Source organism: Rosa rugosa, chromosome 1 (assembly GCF_958449725.1).
Source record: "Rosa rugosa chromosome 1, drRosRugo1.1, whole genome shotgun sequence".
Taxonomy (NCBI): Eukaryota; Viridiplantae; Streptophyta; class Magnoliopsida; order Rosales; family Rosaceae; genus Rosa; species Rosa rugosa.
The window spans coordinates 63,635,776-63,656,968 of record NC_084820.1 but is presented as its reverse complement, the minus strand read 5'-3'; the positions used below and the strand labels follow the sequence as shown (position 1 = coordinate 63,656,968).

General features: G+C 39.4%; 4 protein-coding genes and 1 long non-coding RNA gene across 5 annotated transcripts; all 5 read right to left on the bottom strand.

Annotated features, from left to right (window-relative positions):
* Nucleotides 1-259: 259 nt before the first annotated feature.
* LOC133744484 (cysteine-rich repeat secretory protein 38-like) lies at nt 260-1,217 on the bottom strand. Its single transcript, XM_062172589.1, has one exon. It carries the CDS (start codon nt 1,179-1,181, stop codon nt 453-455), a length of 729 nt encoding a protein of 242 aa, XP_062028573.1. The 5' UTR covers nt 1,182-1,217; the 3' UTR covers nt 260-452.
* Nucleotides 1,218-2,871: 1,654 nt separating this feature from the next.
* LOC133744478 (uncharacterized) lies at nt 2,872-6,135 on the bottom strand. The gene is made up of 3 exons (XR_009863420.1): nt 5,752-6,135; nt 5,370-5,431; nt 2,872-3,330 (listed from the first exon to the last, which is right to left on the bottom strand). It is a non-coding gene; the product is annotated as an uncharacterized LOC133744478 (long non-coding RNA).
* A 3,726-nt stretch (nt 6,136-9,861) lies between these two features.
* LOC133744471 (cysteine-rich repeat secretory protein 38-like) lies at nt 9,862-10,591 on the bottom strand. The gene has a single exon (XM_062172577.1). It carries the CDS (start codon nt 10,588-10,590, stop codon nt 9,862-9,864), a length of 729 nt encoding a protein of 242 aa, XP_062028561.1. The 5' UTR covers nt 10,591.
* A 1,577-nt stretch (nt 10,592-12,168) lies between these two features.
* On the bottom strand, nt 12,169-15,971 carry LOC133744466 (cysteine-rich receptor-like protein kinase 10). Its single transcript, XM_062172573.1, has 7 exons — nt 14,868-15,971; nt 14,617-14,748; nt 13,918-14,051; nt 13,441-13,651; nt 13,103-13,340; nt 12,804-12,945; nt 12,169-12,640 (listed from the first exon to the last, which is right to left on the bottom strand). Exons 1-7 carry the CDS (start codon nt 15,712-15,714, stop codon nt 12,305-12,307), a joined length of 2,040 nt encoding a protein of 679 aa, XP_062028557.1. The 5' UTR covers nt 15,715-15,971; the 3' UTR covers nt 12,169-12,304.
* A 3,042-nt stretch (nt 15,972-19,013) lies between these two features.
* On the bottom strand, nt 19,014-20,987 carry LOC133726062 (uncharacterized). Its single transcript, XM_062153528.1, has 3 exons — nt 20,057-20,987; nt 19,426-19,956; nt 19,014-19,347 (listed from the first exon to the last, which is right to left on the bottom strand). Exons 1-3 carry the CDS (start codon nt 20,834-20,836, stop codon nt 19,234-19,236), a joined length of 1,425 nt encoding a protein of 474 aa, XP_062009512.1. The 5' UTR covers nt 20,837-20,987; the 3' UTR covers nt 19,014-19,233.
* Between the last annotated feature and the right edge of the window lie 206 nt (nt 20,988-21,193).

The window sequence follows — 21,193 nt, the reverse complement described above, 5'->3', positions numbered from 1 at the left end:
ACTCCAAAGTGCGGTTGACTTTTAGGTCAGACTAGAACCTCATGCATGTTAATTTCTGTACTTTTATATATATATATATATATATATATATATATATATATATATATATATATATATATATATATATATATGCATGTTAACCACCCTTTTTTCCATAGGGAAACTATTGGTATTTGCAGAATTGCAGGACAGAAAAGGCACAGTAAACCTTGTTATTGTTAATGAGCGAAAATTCTTTTATGCAAGTGCACCTCAATACTTTGAATATCTTCCGTGTTATAAGACCATAATTAAGTGAAAGTAGTTAATTAAGAGGAACATGCACAAATTACGCAGCTACTTACGAGAAGTTCTATGTAAGTACTTCATTTATTACATGATACTGGGTTGAACTGAGTATCATAATACATTACTTAATACTTATATTAATTTATTAGTACATGATCTAATATTTAAGAATCAACGAAAGGGTAAATTTCGTATCTAAAGTTACAACTCCCGCCCACAACCCGCCCACCTTGCTTTGCATCACAACAGTTTGGCAGTTCGCTTATTGCACCATCAAGACACTTCTTGCAATCCGGTTCAGATAGATCCCTCGTGCATTGAACTAAACCATATAGCTTGGTTGATTTATCGAGCTCCACCTCACCAGTAGCATAGAGCTTTGGATTAGAAGAAGAAGCTGTAGTAGATAATCCACTTAATAATTCTTTAACCTTCTCATTGAAAGGTGTAGGGTTATCTACTTCTTGAACATTCCACATATAGAACCTGTTTGCGTTATCAATTTGGCCAATGAAATCCACATCTGAGTACTTTAACATGCAATTATCGTACCATATTATGGCTCCTTTTCTATCTGGGCAGCGCTCACCGAGCTTCTTGCTTGCGTCGACGACACAAGTCTTGCAATTGTTGCTTGAAACATCACCACGGCAGAGCGCCAGCCCGTTCACTTGGTTCGGGTCTTGACCTGTTGAACCAGATCCAAATCCAGTAGGAGGGACTTTGGTGTATAGAAGATCGAGCAACTTATTCAAGTTAGCCTCGTATGGGCTATTGGCAGTGTAGTTTTGTTTGCTGAAACAGAAATGGTAAAGCGGGGAAGCACCAATGGCAACATGGTGGAAAAGACAGAACAGTAAGAAACCAAGAGGGATTGATTTGGAGCAAACCATATTGGTAATTGGATTATGATAATGGAGTAGGGTTCGGCCGGTGTTATATATAGAAGTTTCGAACTTTCTATTATACTGGTCATGATGCATCACCGAATCGGAGTTGAAATTACTGACTTTTTCTAATGGGAACCTAGTCAGAAATCTACTAAAGTCAGCTGCGTATAAAATAAAAAATGTTTTAACATATCATAGTTTTCAAGGCATTACAAAGTTCTGCTAGAATGATTTGTTAGGCTATCTGAAAATTAAACTTAAAGATAGCTAGAAGTAATCTATGCTTATTGGACATGGTACATTTTCAGATGAAATAATATCATATTCTACTTTATTATGCAAACAAAAAAATATGGAGTGGAAGACTAGAATCTCATTGAGAACCAGCGCTTAATATTATAACGCTCGAGAACGAGTGCTGCACTTGTCTGAGCAAGGGCAAACTAGTTCAATTTTGGACAAATTAGGAACGAAGATTAAAGGGAATGGTTGGTCGGTTTTAATCCATTAGATTCTAGTACTTTAATCTTCTAGATGGACGTTGAATTTGGAGTTGGCTTAATTTTGGAGGCTTGTTTTCAGTGGAAAGTAACTGGTATTGTATTGGCGGCTGCAGAATCATGCATTAACCTCAATGAGATATATATTCCAAATACAAGGGCTCGAGCATCAATGAGATATAGCATGTAATCAATGAAATGATGGTTGATGCTAGCATGTAATCATCATTTCATTGGTATACAGCTAATAACATTTCATTGGGATCATTTGAATAATTAGAAAACTCACGTGGTTGAAGACTTTTTGATTTGAAGAGTTTGACCGAGTATTTTTTTTGTTCTCTTCTACAAAATTCACGATTTAAAAGTTATTGTGCTAATAATATGTTGTAAAGCATAAATTTGAAAAGGAGTGCAAAGGTAGAGAATGGAATGTCTATTATTGAGTACAAACCCTCCATTAGATACTAATAAGTAATAACTTATATATACTAGTGAGATGCGCGGAGTAATATGTCTGAAGCTTATTTTTTTTTTTGTCTCAAATTTTAGTAACTAAAGAGAATAAAATTATGGAAACTGCTTGCAGCATTTTTTAAATTAAAAGTACGTGTTTATGACCCCTTTTTTTTCTTCTAATTTTCTTTTATTTTTTTTGGTCTTTTACCATATGATTGGGTTGTTTTCTTTTTTACTTTGTTTGAAAGCTTTAGGTTGCTTTTTATTTTCAATAATGCCCTACTATTATTTGGTTGGGGTAAGTGGGCTTAGTCTCGGTCTACGCATCCAGTTTGCCTTACTTGGCCAAGCGAGGAACTGTGCCATTATTAAATGGATGCAACCTCCTTGTGACAGGATGAAACGAAGTGCCGTCAGGTATATTCCTGTGTGGCAACATAGTAGGAAAGCTATGCTATTTGTAATGATGTTTCTTCATGATAGAGTTATATTTCCGTTATGTCACCGCTTTACTAAAACAAATAGAGTAGCCAGTAGTGCACTCTTTGCTAAATGGTGCCTGTTAGAATTCATAGATTTGTTGGAGAGTCCTGCTATTTGTTAGCCAACTAGCCACTCTCAAATATAAGGGATACAAGTAATAGTATAGGAATTTATGAAAAGTTGTCGAGTCAGAACCTTTAAGAGGAACACGCACGGAGCAATTTACGAGAAAATGTAAGTACTTCATTTATTACATAATAACTTGGTGCAACTGAGCATCATAATACATTACTTAATACTTTTATTAATTTTTTAGTACACGATCTAATTTTTTAAGAATCAACTACCCTCTCTCTGTGCGAAACCCTCTACAGAACTTTTGCTAGGTTCCAATGGCCATCGTTCTAGGACAGCTGATCTGGGAGATCGTCAAGAAGAAGAACTTTTTCTTGGTCAAGCAGTTTGGCCGGAGCCACGCCGGCGTTCGCTTCAGCAAGGAGCCTAACAACCTCTGCAACCTCCACTACTACAAGCACTCCGGTTTGGCGAACAAGAAGACTGTGAGTATTCAGCCCGGAGGCAAAGACTAGTCGGTGGTGCTCGCCACCACTAAGACCAGGAAGCAGAACAAGCCGCCCAGTTTGGTTCACAAGTCTGTCCAGGGCCGGTCCTGAGATTCGAATTTGCACCAAATAATAGTACCAAAGAATCTGTTTTGAATAAAAATAGATATAGAATTCATAAGTGATTGCCAAAAAAAAAAAAAAAGTGAAAGAGGAAGGAAGGTTCGAACTGGGCCCAACAAAAATTGAATTAAAAAAAAGGGAAGGGAAAGTAGCAGAGTTCGAACTTTGGTTAGGGAGGAAGTGGATTAACAGTGCTTCCACTGAAGCAACACACTTGAGCGTGCATTTAGAAGCAAAAACGGAATATATACCTATATAACATATATACAGAACTAAATTTTCTGAGGCCCCCGAAAACCGGTGGCCTGAGACAGCCGCCTCAGGTGGCAGCCCTCAGGGCCGGCCCTGAGTCTGTCATGAGGAAGGAGTTTCCGCGCATGGCCAAGGCTGTTACCATTCAGGTGGTTGATAACTTCTATAGACCAGATTTGAAGAAAGCAGCTGACAGGACCCGCCCCGGATTTCACCTTGAAATCCGAAGTGGCCCTGCGGGGCCCACCTTAGAAGAAATTCTACCAAAAATTTGACAGAACTCCCTCTAAAAGTGGACTACCCAAAAACCTGTAGAAAGACATTTACACTTCTAAAAATAATCCACCCTTAATCTTCTGGAGCCACCATGCTCCCTAAATCACAACACCTCCCAATTTCACAAACAATTCTGAACTTAAGAATATTAATCTCAAGAGTTATCAGAGCAATCTATTTCTTAGGCGTACAAGAAGGTAGAATACAAGATAAAGGACCGATACTTTTATAATGCGGAAGCTATGACAGCTATGTCTCAACCCCAAGTATGCTCGACCTCAAGCTAAACTGGGCATTTGAAACCGAAGGGCCCAGGGGAAAACATTTAAAAACCGTTAGAGTGAGTGGACGAAAAATAAGTAATTTCGAATGAATAATTAAAACGTAATGCTTTCCCGAGTTATTCTCTAAAATCTCGCATGCAGTAACAATCTTGAAAAATACTTTTAATCATCATCTTTACTGCAATCTTAATCACGTAAAAATAGAACATCTTGCAATCTCTTAAAATCTCATCCTCAATCCTTATAAAAAAAAGAACATCCTTTTCAAGAGGCTTGCTTGATGACTAGAAAGGACTGCTGTCTAGTCATCTCATGCCATCTGGGAGGGACTGCCACCCAGATGACGCATCGGAAGGGACTGCCAACTGGAATAGGAGGCGGTGGTAGAAGGGACTGCCAACTAACCACAGGTAGGAGACAGGACTGCAGACTAACTACCTCATGTCATCTGGAAGGGACTGCCAACTAACCACAGGTAGGAGACAGGACTGCCGACTAACTACCTCATGTCATCTGGAAGGGACTGCCACCCAGATGACGCATCAGAAGGGACTGCCAACCGGAATATAGTCTGGAAGGGACTGCCAACCAGATTACTACCTAGAAGGGACTGCCAACTAGGTAATATGCGCATGCGCCGTAAATAGCCTCCTCAATAAACTGGAAACAACCTCTTTCAGTTACTTGCTTTCGGAAAGAAACTCGCTGTTACTTCAATAAAACATTAATAATTCACCGAAAGCATAACTCAGGATTATCTCGCTAACTCAAATCTCAATATCTCAATAAATCCTCGAAAGCATAAGTCAAATACTCTGTAAATCAATAAATGCTTTCGGAAAGAAATCTCAATCTAACTTCAAGGCTGATAAGTGCGGAGCTCAAAATTCAATAAATCTCGATAATTCAACCATGCTCAAATATTTGCTAAATCCTTCGTACTCGTATATCATCATATAAACTGATATTTGAAATTAATAATTCTCATAATATTTTCTTAATCAATCACTTCCCGAAAATCGTTTCCCAACTCAATAACTCATAAATAAATAGCTTGAAAAATCTATTGGAAGCCCTCGGGAAGGAAATCCACTAAAAATCCCGTAACTCATAGAGCATAATAAATCTCAAGAAATCAAGCTCATAAAATCATAATACTCAATAACTCAAATGATAAATTAAACTTAAACCTCAATCGGAAAATAATAATATACTGCATGCACATTTAATTTAAAATAAATGTCCACTCACAGTACTATTTAGGCGACCACGCTACCGGTTTCCTACGTCGAGCAATAGCTTGGCACGTCGCCCTGTATACAATTATAATTCATGAATAACAATCCGGAATTTAAATACGATTCCAATGTCCTATTCTCAAAAATCAACATTTTTTGGAGAAGCTCCAAATTCCTCCAAAATTCACATACAAGCTCTACAACATTTATAGAATTTAATGGGCTAAAAACTAGAATCAAAACACTGCCCTACACGCTGAAGCCGCCGCCCATAGTGGCGGCGCCGCCGCTACCGCCACCAACTCCGATGGCCACCAAACTTTGGTAGCAGCACCTACTCAACAGACCCAACAACTTTCTCAACTGAGACAAAGTCAGAAAATTAGTAGAAGTACCTCAACAATTAAGGAGAAGCTTGAACTCGAACCGTGAATAGTGATCGTAATCTTCCAGCCGTCAGTTCTTCCTCCATGCTTCAAATCGCTGCACACGATTCAGGGGGTAGCATCTACATCCCAAGGCGCTTCCAAAGAACCTAACTTTATCGTCTGGGGTGGCCGGAATCGGAAGAAAACGGCGTTGACTTAAACTGCTACAGTAAACTTTCAATGCTCGATGCGTCGTTTTCCGGCCAAACCGCCATGAGTTACCACTACCAGCGTCGAGAGGAGGAGGAGACGAGTCTACTGATACCAACCTTGCACCACCAGGTGGCCGGAAAAGGAGGAAGTGTCGGAGCTGCAGATCGCCGAAGGGAGAGAGAAAAACGCGGGGGAGGAGGAGAGAGAGAGAGAAAAGAAAAGTTACCGGCCAACAGTAAAAATTCAAATATATACTACTTACCGTGAACAGTAACTTTCACATTTTCGCGTATAACTTTCGCATATGAGCTCCGATTTTTACGTACCACATATGCACGCGCTCGGTTTAACGTCCACTACAACTTTCATGAAGAAAATTTTCTCAAATTTTGACCAGAACAAAAAGTCAACTTTTAGGGCCTCCTAAAATGTCAAAACGGAGCTAAAAAGTAAATGTAAATGTCGTTTACCCATCGAAAAACTCGTAAACTGGTAAATTTAGGTTCGGGACGTTACAGCAACCCTTGCTAGGCTCAGTGTGGTTTACAGGAGTCTCAAGGTGTCAAAATCTAGGGCTGGGATCGGGCCGAGCCTGTGTAAAATTTGATGGGCCCGGGTTGTTATTTTTTTTGCGGGTCGGGCCCAATTAATGTCTTTTTATTTTTGGGACTGAGTTGGGCCCAGACCGATTTTTACAGCCCGCGTTTTCCGGGCTTTCGGGCCCAAAAACCTGATTAGGGGGGAAGAAAAAAAAAATAACAGCTCACTGATAAAATCATTAAAATGAAACCAAATGAACAACAAAACAAGTTCCAGACTTCTAGTTTTCCACATTCCAACAGTTCAAAGTCCAACTGAACAAGATCCACATTCCAACATAACAAGGTCCAGATTCAAATAATCAAGGGACCGTGACCACTTACCCAATTTTAGCCTAAAAATTACCCACTTACTCCACCAAGAGTTTTTTAACCCCATTTACCCAATCTAACAATGTTTGACAGTATTGCCCTCATTTTAATTAACAAATTACACTCATATCTCTCTCTCCCCCCCCCCGCTCTCTCTCTCTCTCTAAGCCACCACGCCCACCACTCCACCGTCGATGTCGGCCTCCACCGCCGCCACTCTATACCCACCGTCGGACCACCAGAGGATGACGCTATCCAACTCCACGATCCCAACCCCTCTGGGCTTCGCCAGTTTTGTTCGTTAGATGTCCGGGAAGCTCTCCACGCCGGAATCGGGTCTGGGCTTCGCTGGTTTTGTTTGTCAGATGTCCGGGAAGCTCTGAAGCTCCACGCCGGAATCGAGTCTAGGCTTCGCTTGCAGGTCTCGGACGACGTCAAAACTGTGGTCTATTGGGGGGCAATAGACAGATTATTGCCCCCCAATAATTTCTTAACTGTGGTTAATTAATCACTGAAATTAGAGTTTTGATAAGTCTTATGTTGTTTTGAGTTTATTAAAGTACATTAATCTTTCAATGATAGAAACTGGTGATTTTTGGGGTGGTCTATTGGGAGGCAATAGACAGATTATTGCCCCGCAATAATGTCTTAACTATGGTTCATTTATTACAGGTCATTTCAACAAAATGCTGCTAGATTCATTAACAAAAATAATTAGGTTTATTGGGGGGGTCATAAAAAGTTTATTGCCCCCCAATAATTTTTTTATAGATGGTCAGAAGTAACTCAGTTTGGTTTTAAATTAGTTTACAAAAGTACAGGTATTCAAATTCAATACTTGGTGAATTTAAGTCCCCAAACAATCAGGTTATGAGCGCCCATTTTGCCACAACGACCACAACGAATTGACTTTTTTTTCACACTCTCCACTTACTTGAACCGCTTCACCCTAGGCCTCCCGGGTGGCCTCTTCGGAAGAATAAATGCACCTAACAACCAAAGGATCATCCATATTCCTGCAAAAAATAACAAAACAAATATATTATTGCCCCGCAATAAACAGATTATTGCTCCCCAATAATATAGTCAGAACTACCAAAAAACATTAGAAGGAGTCTTTAAACACAAAGGAAAATATCATTGAACACAATTATAGAGACTTTATAACAATCAAGACACATTATTGCCACCCAATAGGCAGATTATTCCCCCCCCCCCCAATAATCTCGACTCCGGTTGACCATTTTGCCCACAATTTCGGTCATTTTGCAACAATTTCAGTTGACCATTTGCCTTCACACTGATTTGACTCCGATTGCAAGGACTCCGGTTGCAGCCCAGGACCGGAGATACAATCAAGATGTGATTTTTGTGATGATCAGTCGCCGGCGAGAGAGACAGAAGCAAATCGAAGACGTACCCGATTCTACTGGCCCTCGTCGATCCCTTCAGAAGGTCCAGACCGGCCTCGCCGAGCTTCTCAGCGACGAGGACAGTCGGATTGGCGTCGAGCCTGGCTGCGGAGAGCACGACGACGAGTTTCGGCGCGGCGATGGCGAGAGCCGGCGTCGTGGGCGACCTGCTGGAGGGAGGGAGAGAGAGATCCGACGTCGTCTGGAAAGAGAGAGAAATCGGTGAGGGGGGAGGATAGAGAAATCAGTGAGGGGGAGAGAGAGAGAGACTGAGAGGAGAGAGAAATTGGTGAGGGGGAGAGAGAGAGAGATTGATCAGGGCAAAACAGTCCAAAAATATGAAGAAAACAGGTCCAACTCTTAGAGTTTTGGGTAAGTGGGGTTTAAAAATAAAAACGGTTGTGTAAATGGGCAATTTCTTAGAGTGTTTGGGTAAATGGGGTTAATTAATCCCAAAATTGGGTAAATGATAATTTCCCCAATAATCAAATCTTCCAAGTTCCAAATAAACAAGTTCATAATCAAATAGTCCCAACTCTCAAATAAATTTAAAATCTTCAGTGGCTTCACTTTTTCCTTCTCTGCCCTCTTTCTCTTGATATTCGGTGAAGTTGGAGGCTGGGTAATTTCTTCTTTTACTTCTTTTTCAGAAGCTGGAACAATTTCTTTCTCCATTGTCGAATCATCATCAATGGCCATATTCAGAGTATGAGATAATGAGACTATGTGGCAGAGTGATTGACTGAAGCTGAGGAAAAGAAAAAAGACTCAAAACAGAGGTGGTTTCTAACCGCCGATGGGTCGGAGACCAACATCCCAACAATGAACTGATGAAGTATAAACTATAAAGAGAAGGTTTTACTTACAGTGGGTCGGAGAGATCGAACCGGCAAAGACTTGAAGCAAAGTGGAGGTAGAACTTCGAACGACGACAGGGTGGGTTGGCGGTGGTTGAGCAAAAAGCCGAAAATGGTGGCCGACTGGCCGAGACTCCGAGAGAGAGAGAGAGAGAGAGGCTGCAGACCTGTGGCTGCTGAGTTGCTAAAGAGTAAAGAGAGTGAACTGAGAGAGTGAGGCAGTGAGCGGCTAGAGCCTTAGGGTTAGGCGACTTAGTTGGGTTAGGAATCACCTGTGCACACATATTGTAAGCCTGAATATAACTACCAATAATATGCAAACACGTGTCAATTGCATCCATCTTCAGACCTTTAATATTTTTTTTTTTTCTTAGACCCGGGCCGGACCGTATTATATTTAATTCGGGCCGGTCCCGGGTCGGGTTTCGGGTTTCCGGGCTAAAATCCCAGCCCTATCAAAATCTGGTGCCAAGAAGCCTCAGTTAGAATGTACGGAACGCAGTGAATTACTGAGGAAATCTGGAGTACGTTTCCTTGTCTCGGGTTTGGTCTCGTGAATGTGCAAACTTTATCCTTGTTACTAAAAAACGGCTAGATCCTTATTTTAATTTTCCATCAAATTTTGCTGAATATTTCCTGAACATGTAGTTCTCAGATATGTTGCAATTTGGTTTTTGAAGACCTGCAAACAGTTTTTGTAGTGGTTGATGCGTGATTTATTTCATTGCTGACCGAAAAAAAAATTTAAGAATCAACGAAAGGGTAAATTTCGTATCTAAAGTTACAACTCCCGCCCACAACCCGCCCACCTTGCTTTGCATCACAACAGTCTGGCAGTTCGCTTATTGCTCCATCAAGACACTTCTTGCAATCCGGTTCAGATAGATCCCTCGTGCATTGAACTAAACCATATAGCTTGGTTGATTTATCGAGCTCCACCTCGCCAGTAGCATAAAGCTTTGGATTAGAAGAAGAGGCTGTAGTAGACAATCCACTTAATAATTCTTTAACCTTCTCATTGAATGGTGTAGGATTATCTATTTCTTGAGCATTCCACATATAGATCTTGTTTGCGTTATCAATTTGGCCAATGAAATCCACATCTGAGTACTTTAACATGCAATTATCGTACCATATTATGGCTCCTTTTCTATCTGGGCAGCGCTCACCAAGCTTCTTGCTTGCGTTAACGACACAAGTCTTGCAGTTGTTGCTTGAAACATCACCACGGCAGAGCGCCAGCCCGTTCACTTGGTTCGGGTCTTGACCTGTTGAACCAGATCCAAATCCAGTAGGAGGGACTTTGGTGTATAGAAGATCGAGCAACTGATTCAAGTTAGCCTGGTATGGGCTATTGGCAGTGTAGTTTTGCTTGCTGAAACAGAAATGGTAAAGTGGGGAAGCACCAATGGCAGCATGGTGGAAAAGACAGAACAGTAAGAAACCAAGAGGGATTGATTTGGAGCACACCATATTGGTAATTGGATTATGATAATGGAGTTAGGTTCGGCCGGTGTTGTATATAGAAGTTTCGAACTTTCTATAATACTGGTCATGATGTATCACATTTTCAGATGAAATAATATCATATTCTACTTTAATAAGAAAATACAGAGTGGAGGACTAGAATCTCATTGAGAACCAGCGCTTGATAGTTAATATTATAACGATCGAGAACTAGTGCTGCGCTTGTCTGAGCAAGGACCAACTAGTTCAATTTTATCCTATAGGACAAATTTCGTTCCATTAGATTCTAGTACTTTAATCTTCTAGATGGACGTTGAATTTGGAGTTGGCTTAACTTTGGAGGCATGTACGTTTTCAGTGGAAAGTAACTGGTGTTGTATTGGCGGCTGCAGAATAACGCATTAACCTCAATGAGATATATATTCCAAATACAAGGGTTCAAGCATCAGTGAGATATAGCATGTAATCAACATTTCATTGGTATAAAGCTAATTCAAATGCATCAACATTTGACATTTCATTGGTATAAAGCTAATTCAAATATTTAGAAAACTCACCGTAATTGAGGAGTTTTTGACTTGAAGAGTTAGATCGAGTATTCTTTTGTTTCCTTCTATAAAATTCTCGATCTGATAGCTTATTCTATACCTCGATGAGATATATATTCCAAATACAAGGGTTCAAGCATCAATGAGATATAGCATGTAATCAACATTTCATTGGTATAAAGCTAATTCAAATATTTAGAAAACTCACCGTGATTGAGGACGTTTTGACATGAAGAGTTTGATCGAGTATTCATTTGTTTCCTTCTATAAAATTCTCCATCTGATAGCGTCTTCTATAAAATTCATGATTCAAAAGCTTCTATTCTCTTCTACAAGATTCTCAATCTAAGAGCTATCATACGTGCTGATAATGTGTTATAAATCATAAATTTGAAAAGGAGTTTAAATGTAGAGAATGAAATACCTATCTAATATTCAGTACAAAACTATAATGGAGGGAGACGAGATTAGGGTGAGATTAGAATAATATCTTTATTTGCTTAATTACAAGAATGCCCATTAATAGGTAACTATTTACAATAATTACAACAATTAAATCAAAATAGGAAAAAAAAAATGAAGAAGTGTTGTAGATTGACCTTTAAAAGGTGCGTAATAGAGTAATGGCAGCACCTTCTCATTTCACTGCATATTTTTGGCCAAGTTGAGCAACTCCAACAGCTTCCCTATATTTTGATTTTTCTCTACTTTAGGGAAAAATGAGCATCTTTTGCTCCAACAGATTCCCTATAACTATCCCTATTTTAGGGAAAGTGAGGAAAGAGAAAACCAAATTCCCTATATTTACAGCAATCTCTAAAATTTTAAGGAAGAATATGGAGATTTTAGAGATTGCTGTAAAATAGAGAATCTGTTGGAGTTGGAGAAGAAAAAGATGCTAAAGTTTTGACTTTTGCTTCCCTATTATACAGAAATTATAGGGAAGCTGTTGGAGTTGCTTATACCCGAAAGAGTCATTCTTGTTGATATATACAAACATTAAAAATTTGGAAATGACTTCATTCAATTTCATAAAGACAAAACCAAATAATTGAATCTTTTAATTGCTTGTGCGGTGGTGCCTCTCTGAGCATGGTTCTATATGTTTTTGTACATCTCTAGCCAGCAATACTTCTGCGGTGGCTCTCTCTATCCAAATATATACAAAATTGCTATCGAGGATCAAGCTCGGTTATTGTAACGTCATTTACTGATTGAGATACTTCAGAAGCAGCAGAACTTTCCCTGCAAGCCCCCAACTGCTGCGAATGAGCAGAGCTTCCTTGCCGGACGAAAAATGCTGGAAGTGAAGGTACCTGGGAGGTAAGAGTGTAGCTATTTAGCATCATAACAACCTCAGACATGGTTGGTCTATCAGTAGGAGCTTCTTGAACACATAATAGCCCAATGTGGATGCACTTTAAAACTTCAAATCTACGCCACTGATGATCCCCTACACTTGAGTCCAACATATCCAAAGCTGTTCCATTTGCCCAATGTTGCCATGCCTGTGTGACAATGGAAGTGTTCAATTCGAACCATGGTACCATTCAGATTGACAATTTAACAACTTAACATGACAAATGAAAACACATTATGTTCTTAATACAGTTCGAATCAAATAATTTCAACATTAATAACAATACTCATAATTGTTGTTTAATTACTTACATAACTCTGAAGATTTGAAAAATCACGGAAGCTAGAGTTCTTTCGACCTGTTATAATTTCCAAAACTAAAATGCCAAAGCTGTAGGCATCCGATTTTGTCGAAAAGTTCCCATTCTTAGCATATTCAGGTGCCATGTATCCACTGCAAACCATGAAAAGATGAGGCAGAGATGTAATTAGTTACTGAATAACTCAAATACTTGCATATCAAGCAGTGAACACTGTCCCAGTAATTAACTAGATATTGAGGCTCTTTTTATTTTTGCAAGTACAAACTAGATATAAAGTTTGTGACTTACAAAGTACCAGATATCCGATTTGTATTGCCATGAGTCTGGCTACCACAGAACAGTTTGGCTAAGCCAAAATCGGATATCTTGGGATTCATGTCCTCATCTAACAGGATATTGCTGGCTTTCAAATCTCGGTGAATAATCCTAAGCTGAGAATCTTCATGTAGATAAAGTAGTCCTTTAGCAATTCCAACAATGATTTTGAACCGTCTTTCCCATTCCAAACCAAATCTTCTCCCCTGATCTGCAAGGTTTTAAGTTCGTGATGGATAGAACATTATTAATGTTAACAAGAACTAAAAGTGAACTACCGATTCTGCTTTCAGGGACCTTATTAGTCATACCAAATAAAATTTTGTCCAAGCTCCCATTGCTTAGGTACTCATACACGAGTAGCTTCTCTTCATCTTCTAAGCAGAAGCCTAACAGCCTCACCAAATTCCGATGCAGCAACTTTGCAACCAGAACTACTTCAGTTTTTAGTTCTTGTAGACCCTGCCCTGAGTTACTTGATAACCTTTTAACAGCTATTTCTCGTCCATCTGGTAGCTTTCCCTACAGATATGCATATAGATAGTGTCAAATTCAATGTATGTACTGAAGTGCAATTTACTGTGTAACCTCTCTGTTTATTACAACTTTCTATCATGAACCTTACATATTAGTCATTGTTAATGGTGATGTAATGTGTGAAAAATATGAAGTGGAGGCTGTGGTGATGGTACTCCTAAACAACTAGATAGAAAAATCAGTCAAATCAAAAGTGAAAGTACTGGAGAATGATTGAACCGAAGTTGCAACTAATTAAAATGCATGTTTACCTTGTAAACTGGACCAAATCCGCCTTCTCCAAGTTTATACGCATCTGAGAAATCGCTTGTTGCAACTTTAAGTGTACTTAGTCCAATCACAAGTGCATCATCCATGGTATCATTACCATCTTCAAGAACATCATCTATATGACAGTTGCTATGTTAATGTTTGGTTTTGTATTTTGCAAAACAGTATTTGAGGTTGCAATAAGTATCTACAAAATTATAAGGACTAAATTCTGCTTACTACCATATACTTTCAAGGGTTCATCAGTTCAGTCCCTGCACTTCTAATTTAATAAAAAAAGTCCTTGCACTCTCCAATTTCATCAAATCGATCCAATCCGTCACCACTCCGTCAATTTTCGGGGAAAACTTTCAAACTACCCATCTGCTTTCACAACACTGACACGTCGGCGGGCTGCCTAACGATGGGTAGTTTGGGAATTTTCCCTGTGAGAAGGTCCCACGTCAGCATTTTAACAGCAAAAATTGATGGAATAGTGACGGATTGGATCGATTTGATGAAATTGGAGAGTGCAAAGACTTTTTTGATTAAATTAGAAGTGCAGGGACTGAACTGATGAACCCTTGAAAGTACAAGGTAGTAAGCAGAATTTAATCCAAATTATAAATAGTGAGGCTTCAGTATATCAAATCTAATATCTCACGGCTAGAATACTGATGAAGGGGATATGATCTGCTTACCATGGTGTGTAGCAGATTGACTCTTTTTCCGCAGCAAGTAACAACTGCAGGTTGTGACTGCTATTATCACTATCAATGCCACAACTGCTGGGATAACTATGACAATGATGGTTCCAGAACTAATTTTGTTTCCTACATGCATAAACATGATCACATCTCCAGTTCATATATTCTCTACAAGAAATTAATGTGCTGTCACATTCAAAATATTAACTATATAAATTGATGCGCTGGTTTTTCTCAAAACTTACTAGCATCACCAGTTTTAGTAGTATTACTACCAGTGGTAGTAGAAGTAGTAGCTGGTGTAGGCTCAAGCAACAAAGGAGATGGAGGCAATGCTGCTGGAGGTGTTTGATTGCGTGATGGTGACACAGAAAACGAATATATCTCATAGCGAAGATTGCAACTCCTAGAAAGCAATGTAACCCCAACTGTTCCATCCTGGGGAATATAAAAAGCAATCTCTTGCAGGCAAATTAAGCAGCTGTTCTCTGCCAAGTCTTGGGTGCACTGAGCCATACCATATATATCAATGAAATCTGTGTAACTTGTGAACCCAATGGCAAATCTGGAAGGATCAGATGCAGCTTTTGAAGATAGATTCTTAACCAAGTTACCCAGCTGACGATTATAAAGAACCGGATCAGGTGCTGTCTTGTAATTGTGTAAATTTAATCTGGGAAAGCTGTCGAAAGTAGAGAAAAAACGCCGGTTGGAATACTGTAATGAACAATTAACATAGCCAATGGAAGCCTCCTTCTGGCTTAGACATAGTTGCCTGATCTTTGTGGCTGCTGTGTTTGCACAAGTATTGCAATCATTTTTTGAGAGGTCTCCCCTGCATTGAACAAGTCCATAAACTGTGTCATTTGTGTCACCGACGTTTGTCATGTAGAATCCTGTGAGAGAGGCATTGGCAACAAGGGAATTGAGGGTGAGGTTCAACCTATGCTCATAGACACTCCCGGAAGTATAATTGACAGTTCCGTTACAGTTCAAAAAATTGTCAATTACTTGGGCTTTAATGGAATGGTAATTTTGCAGTATGCATGAAAGTAAGAGAAAATAGGGAGCATATAATGCAAGAAATTGCATTGTATAAGCTACAGAAGGATTAAAAGGGATAAAAGGCACCAAAATAAGAAGCTAGACTAAGTGATGAATGCTAATAATCCTGCCCTTCAACATTTCAGGCAAATTTAGTTACTAGATGTTGAGTCATCTAGAACTGTATTCAATTATAAATTATTAACTCGGTTAGACCATTTGAGCAAGTTGAATCTAGAATGAGGCCTGCAAGTTTTGTAAGTTTGGACTTTTAGCAATCCACTGCTTATCTGGAGTTCTAGGAAAGGAGGAGAACTTTGATATGATATTCATCTTGTCTTTATCAAACAGAACCTTCATATAGTTTAAATATCATCTTTTCTTTGAATTGTCAAGATCCAACTTAATCCAACCATAAAATCCAAATGTTCAAGACCATGAAATACGTACTAGTCAAATGCAATACACGCTGAAACAAGAATCGGTCCTTTTTTTTTTTTTTTTCAAGTAATAATAAAAAATTAGATGAGAGCAAATTAATCATTTCTTATTATCGTCAGAGACTCAGAGGTGTGGAGCAACAGACATGGAAAAATTGGTCGTTGCTTTCTTTTTTTAAACTGAATGCTAATTCCAGGAAGGCAAGAGTTTACAGTCAAGCTGACCACTGGGTTATGCAGATGGACTATGCAGTCTATACTAGCAGACTTTTATTTCTAGTAACCTTGAGCTATCTTATAAACCTTTTTTTTTAGTGTTTAGGTTGGTTTTCGTGAATGCAAAACGAAGACCAACAACAGTATGGGAAGAAATCTGTTGTCCCTAATACCCTGTGCCAAACCTGTCCCCATGCATTCATTGGTCCATAAAGATTAAGAAAATATTTTCTTAATCTTTTGTTCCATATTTTATTCTTTGTGGACCAATGAATGCATGGGGACTGGTTTGGCACAGTATTTTTGGGGACAGCAGATTTCATCCCCAACAGTATTGTGTTGGGCTTTATTGTATCATAAATGCATACTTGGTTATTCCCTTTTGCACACTTGATAGTGGGTTAAATAATATTTTAAGAAAAGCGTTGCTATAACGTGCCTTAAAAACATAAACTCTCTCATAATTTCATACCTACAAATTTGTTCGAACAGAAAAAAGAACACAAGTAGTAATCATATTTGCATAGGGAGCATTAAAACCCATGGGTACAGGTACCCGCAGGTAATTTTTCCTTTTGGGTATCTGTTAACGGGTATGGGTATTAGTTTATGGGTATGGGTATGGGTATGGATATGGGTATGGGTAATTATAAAATACCCGTATAAAAATGGGTTGGGTATGGGTATACTCGTGGGTACCCAAATTTTAACCAAATACCCATATCAAATTGTAAACCACACCCAAATACCCAAATCCAGTTCCACCTAGGAATGGGCAAACGGGGGCGGGGTACCAGCGGGTTTTCCCCGCATTTCTCAAGCGGGGGCGGGGGCAGGGTTTCCCATTACCCATGCGAGTTCCCCGTTTCTTTTTCTTTTTTTTTTAATTGAGAACTATTATTTTTCAACCAACATATGGGGTATTTTTATAATTTTCTTATTCTAAAAAAAAGAATAGAAAACCTATACCGGGGTATTTCTCTTTCCCACCCAAAATACACCTTCAAGTCTTCAACGAGACGAGCCGCCATGACTGGAGGTGTTGTGCAGCCAAAACTTTGAGACCCAAAATGTAATGATCGAGATTTTTGATATTAATTCTTGTTTGGCGTACATTTAATAAAGTCTCAATTGCTACGAAATGTAGTTTCGATATATTGCCATAAATGGGTTTTGATCCGTGAGGATCAGGCCGTCCGATCGACTTGTAGATTTGATATATTGATCGTAGAAGTGTTCCGATGACTTTGTGTGGTCTCAGATGAGGATCCGACCGTTGGATCATTGTATAATTGTGAAAAGATGATTCAAAAGGCGATCCATGAGGATCCGACCGTTGGATCTTCATATAATTTTGAGAGGATGATCCTAAGGGCGATCCGTGAGGATCCGACCGTTGGATCATCGTATAATTGTGAAAAGATGATTCAAAAGGCGATCCATGAGGATCCGACCGTTGGATCTTCGTATAATTTTGAGAGGATGATCTTAAGGGCGATTCGTGAGGATCCGACCTTTGGATCATCATATAATTGTGAAAAGACGATTCAAAAGGCGATCCGTGAAGATTCGACCGTTGGATCATCGTATAATTGTGAAAAGACGATTCAAAAGGCGATCCGTGAGGATGGTTCATTTACGAACCGAATTTTATTATTTTACATTTAATCGCCAAGTTGTGAAAATTGTTTTACAAAAATAAATATTTGTTTTAAACGTATTGCTTCCTCGTGACTAAACCAACAATTTCTTTCTTAAACATTGTTTCAAGTATTTGAAATACTCAATCGACTATTTGAAAATATCCCCAGATGGGGAATGGGGGCGCTTAAATAGTGAGTATTTAAAAAAAAAAATCCCTGCCTTTAATAGGCTAAAGGCCTTAAATTTATATAAAAATAATAATAATAATAATAACCCTGCCCATATTGAAAACGAGTAAATGGGTGGGTATGAGTTTACCCGTTTAGAAATGGGTTTGGTAAATACTCATACCCGCGAATTATTTAATGGGTATTATCCACTAACTATTATTGGGTGGGTATTACCCAATGGGTATAAATGCACTCTATATTTGCACCGTTTTGTTCTAATTTTGTACAAGAGGGAAAGAGGGACAGACTGTATACCCTGTTTTGGAATTATAATGCTGTAAAAGCTTCAATTTGGAATTATAATTTGGAATATTCTCTGTTTTGGAGTACATTTGTTTTCCAGTTTGGTAAAGAAGAAACTGAAAGCAAGACTTCAGCATCCTTATAATGGGGCGGTTGTAAAGCCATCAAGTTAGGGCCCAAAATATGTAAAAGATATGAAGTCTAAGGAAGATCACAAGTCTTCGCATGATGCATTATTTTAACAAACTATGCCAGAAACCAAATAAAGAGAGACTATGTCAAAACTTCCTGTAGGTGCCTATGGCCTGCTTCTTAAGTTATCTCACATGTTTTCCGACTTAGAACTCTCAAAACCCGAAATTGCTTCCCTTGCTTAGTAATTACTCTACATTAGAATATGTTCAAGTCAGATTCTCCATCCAATCTAGGGAAGCAGTCGAATTCAAGACTAGATTCGCGTGTCGAAAAATCATATCTGGCATATTTACATAGGCCTAGGACACCAGAATATCGAACCATGAACAAAGAAAGGCATGAGAGAAAAGCATATTGGCTAGTGATTGTAAGGCCAAAATTCTTGCCTGGAAGAGGCATAATATTAGAAACCTACCATTTACTCTCTTTTTTATTTTTCACAAATATGAAAGTTCCGCATACAATTCGGCTATCTTAGAGACTATATTAACTGTCCTGGTATGTTGTAGAAACCCCCACCAGATACAGTATGTAACAGATTACCTGTGAATTCTGATATAGCTATTTGCAGTAAGCCAGTAATGCTATATAAAACACTACTAAGAATGCATGTATATTAATTCTTCATGTTTGCATTCTCTGATACCAATGTCCATCACCCCGCCACCAGTAGAAGGTAATATGTGACAACAATGCCTTCTTGGAGCTTGCAACTGATTAGTTCAAGAAAATATGGAATTAGTATTGTATAAGCTTCTTTGAAAAATAACAATCCATGTTGTAAGTAATACCTGTTTGATGTCAAGGTCCAGCTTTTGTGATAGCACTCTGACCTCCTCAAGCTTCCTGGGGGAAGCCATGTCATAGGAGCAATTTTCATAAGACTTCTTATAGATGCTCATGATTCCATCCTCTCTCGATGACACATGATCAAGAAAGAAAACAACTGGTCTTCGACAGGGATCCGGGTGATGTTCTCTTGTATTAAAAGTATAAACTCCGGACAAAACAGGTCCCTTTTTCCACGGCTTGAATGTCTCTTGCACCGGGAGGACGTCGCGCAGAGGCATATGGTTTCCGTATATCTGAACAGCATAACCCCATGACACCGAAACTGTCCATGAGAACCATCTATCATAGCAAACGGTCTTCTGTAAAATCCTATGAGGATCAACATTCACAGCTTTGAAAAAATGCTGCAGAGCTTGCATGGTTGTCCTGTTGGGGAAGATAGGGTCTGTGTGCTCAAGATGATGCAGGGATACCAAGGGTGCTAATGGATGCGAAGCCAAAAGGCCAAACGTATCACCACGAAGATCATTCTATCAATTTCAATTTCACAACCCAATTCAGAACCAAAAAGATTATAAACTGAAATTGCTAAAATGTGACTTATGATTTTAGGAGCTAAGAAAGTGTTACCTGATGAAAACCTGGCTCGTGAGTTAAGCCTACGCCAAGCTCAGCCAAGCAAGATGAGATCCTTGAGTCACTTCCATAGAGATGTGGGTATCTTTCTATACATGAATCAAACACCTTTGCCAATGCTTTTGCCAAAGGGTAACTTATAGCAAAACCTGCACCACCAAAAGCCATCCCAAATCCGAAAATTCTGTTCTGCTCATAGATCTCTGAGTTAGCCCCAATGTAATACCAGAGCTCATGATCATACTTGGAAAGAGTCTTCACCAAATTCTGCGGGATGAAAACCGTGTCATCATCTCCGAAGACATACCAACGCACATTGGAGTGATTGAGTGCCACAGTCTCGGAAACAACTCGTGCCACGCGAATTGCAGACCGGAGACCACCTTTGTAAGTGTAACGAAATCTGGAAGTGTCCCCGGAGATGCAGACCGGAGGAAGAGTAGTATCATTGGTATAATTGTGATGATCAGGTGGAAGGCTTTCGAGAAAAACACACCCCCTCATGGAATGGTGCTTCCACCAGAGCCTAACATACTCCTTCCTCTGACTCGTCCATGATTTCTGGTTCGAAGCAATTCCGAACACAACATGGTCAAGAGAAGTAGGAGTTGTCGCGTATGCATCTTGGGACGAAATATACGAATTCTTGGAGCTTGTAAGCACCAGGAAGAATGATGCGAAAAGAAAGATCGTGCAGACAGAAGATGAGATTATGTAGAGGTTTATCAAGCGAGAAGAAACTTGGGTTTTGGTGGGTGACGGAATAAGCTGCATTTTAAGGATCAAGGTTGTGAAGGAAAACAAAAAATCAAACAGACAAGGAAAGACTGTCGGTCTCTAGCTTAATAAAAGGCACTGTCAATTGTAGCTAGTCCATATGACCGAACTGTTAGGCACCGCAATCAATGGCTTTGACCAAGTTGCAGACTTTGGCATGGGGTTGGTCCTTGAACACCCAAGAGTCCACTCTTGCCAAACCCCGTCTATCTAGTTTGGCTGTACCCACATCTGATTCAAGTCATGAATTGTGGAAGAAGTACACCAAAGAAATGAGGAAGAGGGCTACGTGTCCATCTGTCTACTCTTCGTGGTGGGTGTAGAGTGGTTAGGACATGGGAGCTGTGCAAAGAT